An 11,454-nucleotide genomic window follows, 5' to 3' on the forward strand; every position below is an offset into this window, starting at 1 on the left:
CAAGAGCCTCAGAAAAGGCTCTTCCAGCCCTGTGTATCTCTCCTTTGTAGCAACCATCACAGTTGTAAACTTACATCTACATGATTATTTGATGAAAAACCTAAGTTCACTATAGGCCCGCAAGCTCCATGAAGTCAGGGACTGTGTTGCTTAACATCTAACACCATGCCTGCAGTAAAAGTTGCAATGAATATAATAAAATTCACTTATTAAGCAACATTTATCAAGCAATTTCTACATGCCAGACACTTCCCTACAGCTCCAAGAATTAGGTTGTATTATTACTTTCACTTAACAAAGGGGAAGACTGAGTCACAGAGAGGTTAGGTAACTTGCCCAATATCACACAGCTAGTAAGTGGCCAAAGCCTGAAGTCTGGTTACTGGGAGACTATTTGGAGCCTTTCACTCCATATGAAGTAGGGTTCAGATCTTTGGAACTTCTTAAACATTTGATAATAATAATAATAATTGCCAGCAGACATTAAGGATTTACAGTATGTCCAATACTACACACTCCAGGGATTTTTACACGAACCAACTCATCCTCCTAAGGACCCCATGAGGGAGTACAACCATTACCCTCACTTAACAGATAAGGAAACTGAGTCTCAGAAGGTTTGTTGGCTTTCCCAAGGTCATCAGAGTTGACACCTTGGTCTACCAACTCTGAAGTCTGGGAAAACACCAGCTCTGGGATTCTCGGGTGGACCGGGACAAATTCTCCACCGTGCCGCAGATTTCTGTATTCAGTTCTAGTGAGAAGGCTACGCACCTTCTGGCACTGAGCCTGCCCAGCTAGGCAAAGTATGGACAGAGCTGTCCCTCGGAGACCACAAAGCCAGCCACTGCCCCGGGGCCTCGGCTAAGGAGGCTACACGGTGACCTCACAGGGCAGCCAGCACGGGGAAAGCCAGCAGGAGCTAAGAAAAAAGCTGTGACCACATGTTATACAAAGGACGATCCTCGACCAGGAGACCCGCACCCAGGCAAGCTGAGCGCCTCACTCCACACACCCCTCAGGCTGCACTGGAGTCCTTCTGGGATCCCCTCCGAAGCTCATCTGAGCCAGAGTTCACCATGGTGCTGTAGCCCTTCAGAGCACAGGTTCTGAAGCCCAAACTCCAATTCTACCCCTTAGTATCTATGGCAACTCAATCAGCCGCTAAACCTGTCTGAGCCTCAGTTTCCTCCCCCGTAAAATGGGAATAAGAAACACCCACTTCACAGGAACGGTGTGAAGACTGAATCAAGTATTACATATGGAAGGCTTATGAGTACAGTACCTGGCCCAGCAAGTGTCAGCCCCTCAGCAGGTAAAATGCAGGGGATGGCAGAGGCGAAAAGACAGGTGCATAATACAACTTGCCTGGGGCACCCACTCTTTGGGATTCATATTTTACCCATGCCTGAGAGCTTCATACTGATTCACTATGAATCCATATGGCACCCCACTTCCAGAACAGGATGACAATGACAATGATAATACACATAAAGGATGATAGGTATTAAGTATGCACTTAACTTGAGACACTGGGAAAAACACTTTGTATACACTATATTATTTCCTTTATATTATTTTAATCTTCACAAATATCCTACAAGGGGGTCCAGAGCCAGACTGCCCAACCACTTGTTAGCTGTGTCACCTTACTCAAATTCTTTAAACTTTCTGTTGCTCCACTTTCTAATCTAGAATTACAGTTGGGAGGGGCTGCCCTTGTAGAGACCATAATTCCCAGCCCCCTGTTTCTAGCTGAGGCCATGTGACTTGAGTTCCGGTCACTGGACTGTGGAAAGAGCTGATATACTCACATCTAGACTGTCCTCTAAAAACTTCCTACACAGTCTTCCACACTCCTGTTGTCGCCCAGCAGGGAAGTTCCCCAGAGTTGAGTGTTCCAGATGGCAGAACCTCCATCAAGGTCCGCGGAACAAAGTGCCTCCCTGCCCTGCCACCAATCAGAAGACCACTTTTATTGTGTTTGGCCACTAAGATCTTAGGGTTTATCTGATGCAACAGCCAGTATCACCCTAACCACCGAAGAAACTGGTACCAGAAGTGGGGTGCTTACCTACGTGGCCCTGGCTTAGAAGTCAGAGAGTAGAGCCTGGGAAAAGCAGTAAAATGTTCGGTTGGACTGTCGCCTCAGATAACTTAGAGGACCAAATTGGGCCAACTGAGCCTGTAGCCTCTAGAGAAAGAGGTTTGAAAAAAAAATAAATAACAGGAATAACAGAGCTTGTGGGAACTATAGCCAGTTTGCAAGTGAAATTGGGAAAGAATTGTGGAGAACTGAGAAGGACAACTATTTCTAAACCCCAAACATAAAAGTCAAGATTGAGAAGACTTTTAAAATGAAAGAAATGATCAGATTAAGGGTAGAAGCTTCCTGCCTAAGCCTGATGGCCCCAAGGTAGCTGTCATTACTAAATAGAGAGATAAGGAAAGGTCTCCAGTTAAGAAAGTGAAGAAATCATCCAGGCTTGATAATTAGCTCTAGGAAAGGACAATGGGTGTGGCTATTGGCACACTAGACATCGTAGATGAAAATCCTACTAGATTGTCAAGAGAGCTACACTGGCAAAATCTGTAACCCTGCATTTTAAAAGTCTTTTACTGTTACGGCATCAACACAATCCTGGGGCCCCTCAAAGTTCAAGGGCGGGAACTAGGTTACAAAAGATTTAGAGCCTCCGGGTTGGTCATATTCCTCAAGAACCACTTCAGGAGTGGCCAATAAGAAAAATGGACAAAGACAATCCTCCCACAAGGCAAAGGCAGGAGCTTGGAGAACAATAAACCAGGAAATTGTTCAATCTAGGAACGTCACCCGTTTCCAGGGCACACAAGCCACACAGTGCCTGCCTGCCCAGGTTTCCTAACAACTAAGGGTCAGCACCTTGTGTATGTCTTCCACGACTGTGCTTTTCCCCAATGGGAGTTTTCCTGTGGCTATCCTGCCCTGCTCCGAGATGGCATATGGACGCAGAGTGGCAGATAACATTTCTTTGTTGGCTCAGGGCTCCCGGGACGACGAAAAGCCACACATAACCCAATGGATAGGACCGAGCTTCACCCCGAGCTCCTGAACTTTCCCCTGGAAGCAGCTAATTGCATAGAAAGTTAGTTTCCTCCCTTGGGTAAGGGGGAACATGTTTTGTGTGAGAGAAGAAGGACACATAGATATTTGGTGGCCAGGGAGCCCACGACACATCTGGCCAAGGATATTATGGGCACAAGTGATGGAGATCCATCCCTTCCAGGCTTTCCTAAGATCCTCTACTCTCTCCTCCTTCCTCTACCTATTGGCTGGATGACTGTCCTGAAGGCCACATACTGATGATAAAGAAAGCCAAATCCAATAGTCTTGGTACCTAAATGACCCTCTTGCTGCCCCCCACCTCACTCCTCTCCCAATCACACTTCAGTGAGTAAGAAACAACCTTCTATTATGTTCAAATCCTAAGATTTGGGGGTTGGCTTTTAAAACAGCTAATGTAATTGTAATGATTATAATACGGAGAAACAATGCCCGGCGTATAATAAGCACTATACAAGTGTAGCTATTATTATAACACCCATTTTACAGATAGGAAAACTGCAAGTTGTGGGTGTGTCTGACTTCAAAGTCAATGATTTTTTTATATTTACCTTTCAGTAGATGATAATCAGACCTATTTCATAGGTGAGTTTGGCTCAAGGTCACAAATAATAATAGGTCCAGAATTAGAGGCCTTCCCCCCTATTCGAAAGCAATCAGCATGCCATACCTGACCTCAGGTCTCTAGATTGATCCCTCATTGTTTTATTTTGCTGTTATTTTTCTTTTCTGTTCCACGAAACATCCTACTTGCAAATGCCCCAGCACTGAACTGGCAAGTCTGCATAGAAAACCAAATAACCCTCCACTGACCCACATTCTAAGTTTTAATTTACATGCAGCCAGTTAATTAAAAACGTGCTCTCTGAGCACAGACACTGCCGTGGCTGACTCCTGACATAGTTTTCCTATTCTTCTTCCCTATTCTTCTTCTGTGACATTTTTGTCCAGCCCAGCAACACCACACTGTGGAACAGCAGGGCCAGCTAGGGGACCGGAAAACTGCTGAGTAAGCATTTAATGCAGATCAGAATCTAAGGAGGCAACAGTGAAGCAAAAGACCTGAAAACCGTCCTACCCACCAAGCCAGTGCTGCCAGGGGCTAGGGCTCATGTTAATTAATGTTTATAAAGTGATTTGGGATCCCTGAATGAGACTATTCAAAATCACCAGCCTGAATAATCAGTGCTTTAAGGAAGGCATTATAATTGAGTGCCTACTATGTGACAGGTGTTTTCACATACTTGATCTGATTTAATCGATTCTCTAATCACGTATGGGGGTAGATTTGGATTTTCTTCCCTTTTTTATGCCTTTTTGTTTTGTTTTGGCAATCCTCACTGCGCAGATGAGAAAACCAAATTCAGCAAAATTAAGTCACTTGCTGGAAAGCAGCGGAGCTGAAATATGAGGCTGAATCTTTTCCAGTGTAAAGTCCTTATCCCTTTCATCACACCACACTGCCTCTTCCAGTCTTCCCTTCACACTCTTTCTGCATTTAAAACTGAATTTCATTCAAGGATGCCTATGGCTTTGTTTTTAATGTCTTTTTTTACTGCGCTACATTTTAAAATACAGCGAAATGCACACATCTTAAGTTTACAATGCAATCGGGGCGCCTGGGTGGCTCAGTTGGTTAAGCGACTGCCTTCGGCTCAGGTCATGATCCTGGAGTCCCGGGATCGAGTCCCGCATCGGGCTCCCTGCTCAGCAGGGAGTCTGCTTCTCCCTCTGACCCTCCTCCCTCTCATGCTCTCTGTCTCTCATTCTCTCTGTCTCAAATAAATAAATAAAATCTTTAAAAAAAAAAAAAAAGTTTACAATGCAATCAATGCATTTTGAAAAATGCATGTACCTCTGAACCCTATCACCCCAGAAAGTTCCCTAGTGCCCCTTCACTAAGGATGCCTTTAATAAAAAATACAGCAAATAAGATGAGCTACTTTCCTTTGACCCAAGCAATCTTTTTGTGACCTTGGCAGTGAGGGCTGAGCCCATGGAGTCAATTCCTGAGATGAGCCCGCTGAATTATTTGACTTTGGGAATATCGGGAAGAGGGATCCATCCAAGTAAAATTCTGTACCCTTGTGGCTCCATCCATACTGAACACATGGAGGTGAGTTAACCTGGATGAGACAGAGATGTGAGATACCATTATGCCTGGATTATCACAACTACCACCACCATTTTGGCCCCCATCGTGTGTCAGGCAGCAGACTATAACAACCTTATACACATAATCTCACTTAATCCTAATTATTACCTCTATTTTATAGCTGAAGAAACTGGGCTCAGAGAAGTTAGGTAACATGCCCAAGAACACACAGCTATAACATGACAGCCTTGAAATTCAAATCCAGGAGGTCTGATTTCAGAGGCCTTTACAGAGGTTGATGACAGATGTTGGTGGGTGAATTTTAAATCCCAAAGATTTAATGGGCCACTTATATTCCTTCAACAAACAGTACCCGGCATCTGCTAGGTGCTAGGTGCTGTGCTGAGTGATATGAAAGGAGAGACAAAGATGAATAGGACATAAGCTTGCACTGGAGGGGCCACAGTGTGATGGGGAGTCACTTAAAGCAAGGTCAGGGTCGGGATTCCCAAGGGAGGGGGAGAGGGCTGTGTATGGCACAGGTATGGGGGGTGGGGAAGGGGCTGCATCAAGGAAGGCCTCCCAGAGGTGTTGGAAAGATCATTCTGGACCAAGTCTCCAGGGATGAGAACTGGCCAGCTCTGAAGCCATTGAGGTAAAATGACTCACACACAGAAACGGCTTGCCGAAGCGCTTCTGCCTGCCCCTTATGTAGCTTTCGCAAAATCAATCAAGCCAAATTTTAAAACCCCACAGAAACCCAACATCCACTGGGGTCTCTTAGCTCTTATCCCAGCTCTTCGAAACAGCTCAAAATCAACATAAGAAAAAAGCCCTCTGAAGAGTAAAACAGTCCCCTGCCCCCTGCAAAGTACAATGCCCTAAACCCAGTCTTCCTATTTTTGAGACCCACCAAGCCCTTGCTTACAGCTGGTTATCTTCTGTTTTCTGAACTGAGTCCCGCGTGATTCGTTTCCTAATTCCTTGGGCGTGGCATCTAGCAGCAGCAAATTTAGAAGGGTGGACAGGTGTAGAGATGGCAGTAAGAAGGGGGCGATCAAGGTAGAAGGGTTTGAAAAGATGATCCAAGAAACTCAAAACTCAATAGCTTCTTTCGGGACATCACTGTATGATAGTACACAACAGGCATCTAGTAAGCTCCAGCTGTGTACCAGGCTCTCTCTTAGACTTGGGCAGAGGTTATAAAAATGTAAAATCTAGGGGCGCCTGGGTGGCTCAGTCGTTAAGTGTCTGCCTTCAGCTCGGGTCATGATCCCGGGATCCTGGGATCGGGCCCCGCATTGGGCTCCCTTCTCCGCGAGAAGCCTGCTTCTCCTTCTCCCACTCCCCCTGCTTGTGTTCCCTCTCTCACTGTCTCTCTCTGTCAAATAAATAAATAAAATCTTAAAAAAAAAAAAAAAAGTAAAATCTAGTACAGCCCAGTGCAGTACGAAAGGAACAGAAAGTGTATGAACTGGGACAGAAGGTCAGGCTGTAAAGGGTCTCTGTTCAACTGGGTAGGTAATGAAGGGCAAGCTGATGGGCTAAAGGCAAGGAATTCATCTGCCAATAAAGAGCAAAACACTTAAGTTCCCTGTGCCTCAGTTCCTCCTCTGTACAATGGGGATAATAGTAGTAGCTTTCCAAGGGAATGCTGAAGATCAAATGGGTCAACATGCAGAGGAGTAGTGGAGGCATGTTGGAGGTTATTACCTCTGGACCATGGTACCTGCCAGGTCCTTAAATTTACTAACTGCTCAATAAATATTGATGAATAAACGAATTCACAAATGGGTGAGACTGCTGAGTTAAAGGGAAAAAAAAATCGATCACGTAAGGCACGGACTCCTTAATAAGGCTTGCAGATCAGAAAGACGGCCATGCAAAATAGTTTAACAGGTTTGATATTTAATATGTTTCAGATACCTAAGAAATTAATTGCTCATTCCTTACTCTTCGCATAAATGACCTGCCATTTTAAACAAGCTCAAGGGAAGGAGATAGAGAGATCACAATGAAATGACAGCATCTCTCATACTAAGAGATGGCCGAAGGGCTCTGAAACCGAGGAGTCAAAGCTCTGTGGTGTGGGAACCGTTAGGATGGCAGCAAACCCCAACCGCCACACATTCACCCTGCCCCAAACCAACTCTGTGGTCTCTCCTTCCTTAAATTATACTTACTCCGAAAAGGATAAACACAAAAACTGTCTTTAAAAGATGTTAAGGATCATAAAAGTAAAACCAATTGTAAAAAATCTAGAGGCTACTAATACAGAGTTATAGGAGGCCCTTGATTTACAGATGAGTAGACTGAGGCCCAAGAAGGAGAGTCAACCAAAGACATAAATTCAAGAGAATGGCAAAGAAACAGGTGGAGCAGGATGCCCGGATTCCCACACCGGTGCCCTCTACGGGGAATGCTCCTTCCTTGGAAGGAAACACTGTGAGAGCTTAGTAAAAGCAGGGTCCAGTCCCAGCAGGGGGATAAGGGTTTGGGGGCCAGTAAGAAGTAAAGGACGGTTGTAACAGGAGAGGTAAGAACAGGGGAGGTGCGGCGCACCTGGTGGGAAGAAAATTAAGCCCTCCTATGCTTTTTGTGGGGGTAGGGCTCCGAACAGAGAGCAATCCAGTCCAAAGCTCCTGGGTTTTTCAGGTGAATCCTCCCCCTTCTGAAGAAGCTCATATAAAGACCAATGCTTTCTCCTAGACATTTCCACCTCGGTCAGGATTTCACGTGTGTTTGAGGCTCTGCGCCCTCGACTGGCTGCAGAGGGGGAAGGTCTCTGGCAAAGAGATCCTCAAGAGTCTCCAGAGCAACGCGGATGTCGCGATCCCGCCCCTCCCCCACCACCACGCCCACTTTGCTCCTTCCTTCTCCTCCCCCAACGATGATCAAAACCAGGTGAAAGGGAGAGCTGGAGGGTCAGTTTCCCGAGAGCTTTTGCTGGAGCCCTGCGCGCTTGCTCTCTCCTGCGCACACTCACAGGCACACTTAACATACACACGCACAGGCTCACAGTCTCTCACAAACAAGTACACATTCACATGCACACACTTGGCACCCGCAGAGGCCCGGCCGCGCCCGCTGCATGTCTCTTTCAGCCCCCGGGAAACCGACAGGCAGCAACATGAATGAAATCTACCCAGAAAGACTGCATTTCAGCTCCAACCACGCAATCTCCGGCCAAACCGCCGAATATGTAGCAAAGTTTTATTTCGCTTTTAGAGTCTCCAGTTACGCTTCTACCATTTCCTGTGGAAAACTGAAGCTTTGAAGTGTCTAGCTCGGGCTTTCGCAGACAGGCAGGACCGCCAGCTCGAGTTCTCAAAAACAAGAGCCCCCCGGCCCCACCCCCTCCGCCGCCAGAACTGCAGGTTCAAACCCACCCAGCTCCCGCCTCCGAAACAGGGGGGTGTGGGAGGGGATGACAGAACCTGCTGGAAGCTACGCCCTAAACTGACAGCCCCGTCCAGAACCCCGCCCCACTCCCATCTTGCCCGGGTCCCTAGGGGCGCTCCTTAAGCAAAGTGGTGACAGCTGCAGCTCCCTCCCACCGGGAACCGAGAGGCAAGAGCTGGGAGGTCGGAAATGGGGGGAAGGGGTGTCCATAGCGCAGCACCCACCAGCTGTGCGCTCTGGCCTTCAAAAACTGCCCCGGGAAAACTTGGGACCTGTAAGTCTTCCGGCTCCACCCTCTCACCACACACACCTCTCGCCCACTGAGCCAAGCGAGCTCTCAAACGTTCTGCCTTGACGGCCGCGGGGCCTCTAGCACACCCGCGCCAGGACAGTGTCCCGGGGCGGGCAAGTACCCAAACTGGGCGGTGGAGCGAGGAATGCACCTCCTCCGGAATTCCAGGGAGCCGAACTCGTGCGCCAGAGAATTTGGCATCTTCAAGGTCAAAAAACCGAACCAAACCAAACACAGGGCTCTGGCAGAAACACGTACTAGGGGCAAATGATAAAGCCGGAGTCCGCAAACGGCGATGGGCTCTTCCCCCAGTCTGCGGGCGGCCGCCGCCGCCCCGCCCCACACTAGGGGCCGCACGGTGCGTTCCCGGACTTGGGAACCCGAGGAGCCGCGTGAAGTGTACGCGGATTCCGAGCGCGCGAGTGAGCAGGCGAGTTTCGGGCCGCCTCCTACCCCGAGGCCCCCTCGGAGGCTTGGGACAGCGGTGGGTGGCCGGAACGACGCGGCAGGGAGCGCGCGAGGCAAACTATCAACCGGAGTTGGCCAGGTGGGGTGGGAGGCGGCGGCACCAGCGCGGCCACTTACCGCTGGCATTCTTCCCGCAGATGAGGTGCTGGTAGGGCTGCAGGAGCCCCCAGATCTCGGAGTCGTTGTTGACCGTGTGCTCCAGCGTCTCCACGGTGAACCTGGGCGCCTCGTGGAGTGCGTGGTGGTGGTGATGGTGGTGGTTGGCGACGGCGGCCGGTGGGGCTGCGGCGGCGGCGGCGGCGGCGGCGGCGGCCGGCGGGGCGCAACAGCTGCTGCCCCCGCTGGCGCTGCTGGCTGCGCTGCAGGCGCCGCCGCTCGCCGCTCCCCCTCCGGGTGCCTCCCGCTCCTTATCCGCCGCGGGGGCCGTGCCGGGGCCGGAGCCCGGGCCTGGGCCCGAGCTGGAGCCCGGGCCAGGGCCGCTGCAGCTCCGGGGCAGCCCGGAGGCCACGACCCGCGAGTAGATGTCCCGGAAGAGGCTCTCCATGCAGGCTGTCAGGTAGATGGCGGCGTGTTCGTGGATGCGCAGCGCCACGCGGCTGTCCACCATCCAGCGGTACACGCGGCCCACAGAGAAGGTGAGGCCGCAGCGCGCCGACTTGCCGCGGCCCAGGCGGTCGCCGCCGGCACTGCTCATGTTGTAGAGGGACAGCGCGGCCAGCGCGGCCGCCGTGCAGTGCGCCGCCAGGCCCCAGGACAGCACTATCTCCATGGCGCTCTGGATCTCGTACTTGGTGCACTTGGCGAAGCGCAGGCTCAGGCGCTGCGCCTCCTTGGCGATGCGTACCAGCGCCCGGCTCACCAGCGTCGACAGCTTGGCCAGCGCGTCTTTGGGCAGGCCGCCGGGGGCCGCCGGGCCTGCCCGGGGATCCCGCGAGCGCAGCAGCAGCGCCTCCAGCTCCTGGAGGGTCCAGGGGACCTCGTCGAGGTCCGGCAGCAGCCGCGAACAGTGCTGGCCGGCGCAGTCCAGCCCCTCGGAGTCTTCCACCAGGGCAGTGTTGACGGTGTCAAAGCTGTTGTGCCGGCTGTGCATGGAGTCAGCTAGAGGCGGCCAGCAGCTCCCGCCATACGGGGACGCCGGGTGCGAGTCGGAACAGCACAGGGACAAGTTGGAGGAGCGCACCGAGTCCGCCGCGCCACCATAACCCGAGTCCAGCGTCAGATCCTCCAGCGTCCGCACCACAGGCTTCTTACCTCTCCTGGCCATCGCTGCGCCACTTCATGCTGCGGCCGCCGCGGAGCCGAGGGGAAGGAGCAGCGAGAGCACCGGGCGCCGGCGGGCGGGGAGAGCCGAGTCCGCGCGGCCTCGGCTCACTTTTCCACCAGCTGCTTAACACCAAGTGTTACTACTTTCGGCTGCCTCCCCGAGCCGCCGCCGTTAGTAGACGCCGGGCGGACCCCGAACTCATCTTCCAGAGCCCGGGCCAGAGCTGGGGCGCACTGGGGAGCGAGCCAGGCCGGGAGGGAAGCTCACGCCGGGACTCGCCCCTTTCTTCCAAAATAAAATAAAAAGTGTCCGACCCGCTCCTCCCTGGGCCCTGCTGGGCGCAGAAGCCGCCGGCCGCCGGCCTCAGTGTTCGTAGGACGGAAATGGACTCAGATGCCGCCGCAGCAGCTCTGCTGGCAGCTGGCTCCCGGCTCCGGGCTCCCGGCTCCCCGCCCGGGGCTCGCTAGGCGCCCGCCCGGCACTGAAGCGCAGCAGCTACCGCGGCGGCTGCAAACCCGGCCGAACCCCGCAAACCCCTGGCAGCCAGCAGGGCGGGCATATGTAAAGCAGGGCCGGCGGAGAGCCAATGGGATCAGAGAATGCTAATTATCTCGCCCTTTTTTTTTAAATTCCTCAGCTCCACGTAGCCCCGCCCCTCACACACGCCCCCGGAGGTGACCAGGGCTGCAGGAAGTGGGGGGCAGCGGGCTGGGGATTGGGGGGGCCGGTGGCAACGTAGAGACGCGGATGTTATCTCCCTGCTGCTGTCCCTGCTCCTCAGGCTCGTGGCTTTGGTACCAGAATGGGAGGGTGGTAGGTCGAGCAGGTGA

The 11,454-nt window shown here is 51.7% G+C and overlaps 1 protein-coding gene across 1 annotated transcript in view; it reads right to left on the reverse strand.

Moving 5' to 3' along the window:
• The window catches only part of BTBD11 (BTB domain containing 11), a 303,076-nt gene extending 292,031 nt beyond the window's left edge, over positions 1-11,045 (reverse strand). Inside the window, exon 1 of the mRNA XM_034987647.1 lies at positions 9,478-11,045. Coding sequence (XP_034843538.1) covers positions 9,478-10,624 — 1,147 coding nt within the window. The 5' untranslated portion in view covers positions 10,625-11,045. The remainder of the gene's footprint in view (positions 1-9,477) is intronic.
• Between the last annotated feature and the right edge of the window lie 409 nt (positions 11,046-11,454).

This window comes from Mirounga leonina, unplaced genomic scaffold, assembly GCF_011800145.1.
Source record: "Mirounga leonina isolate KUSES-001 unplaced genomic scaffold, KU_Mleo_1.0 Mir_418, whole genome shotgun sequence".
Classification (NCBI taxonomy): domain Eukaryota; kingdom Metazoa; phylum Chordata; class Mammalia; order Carnivora; family Phocidae; genus Mirounga; species Mirounga leonina.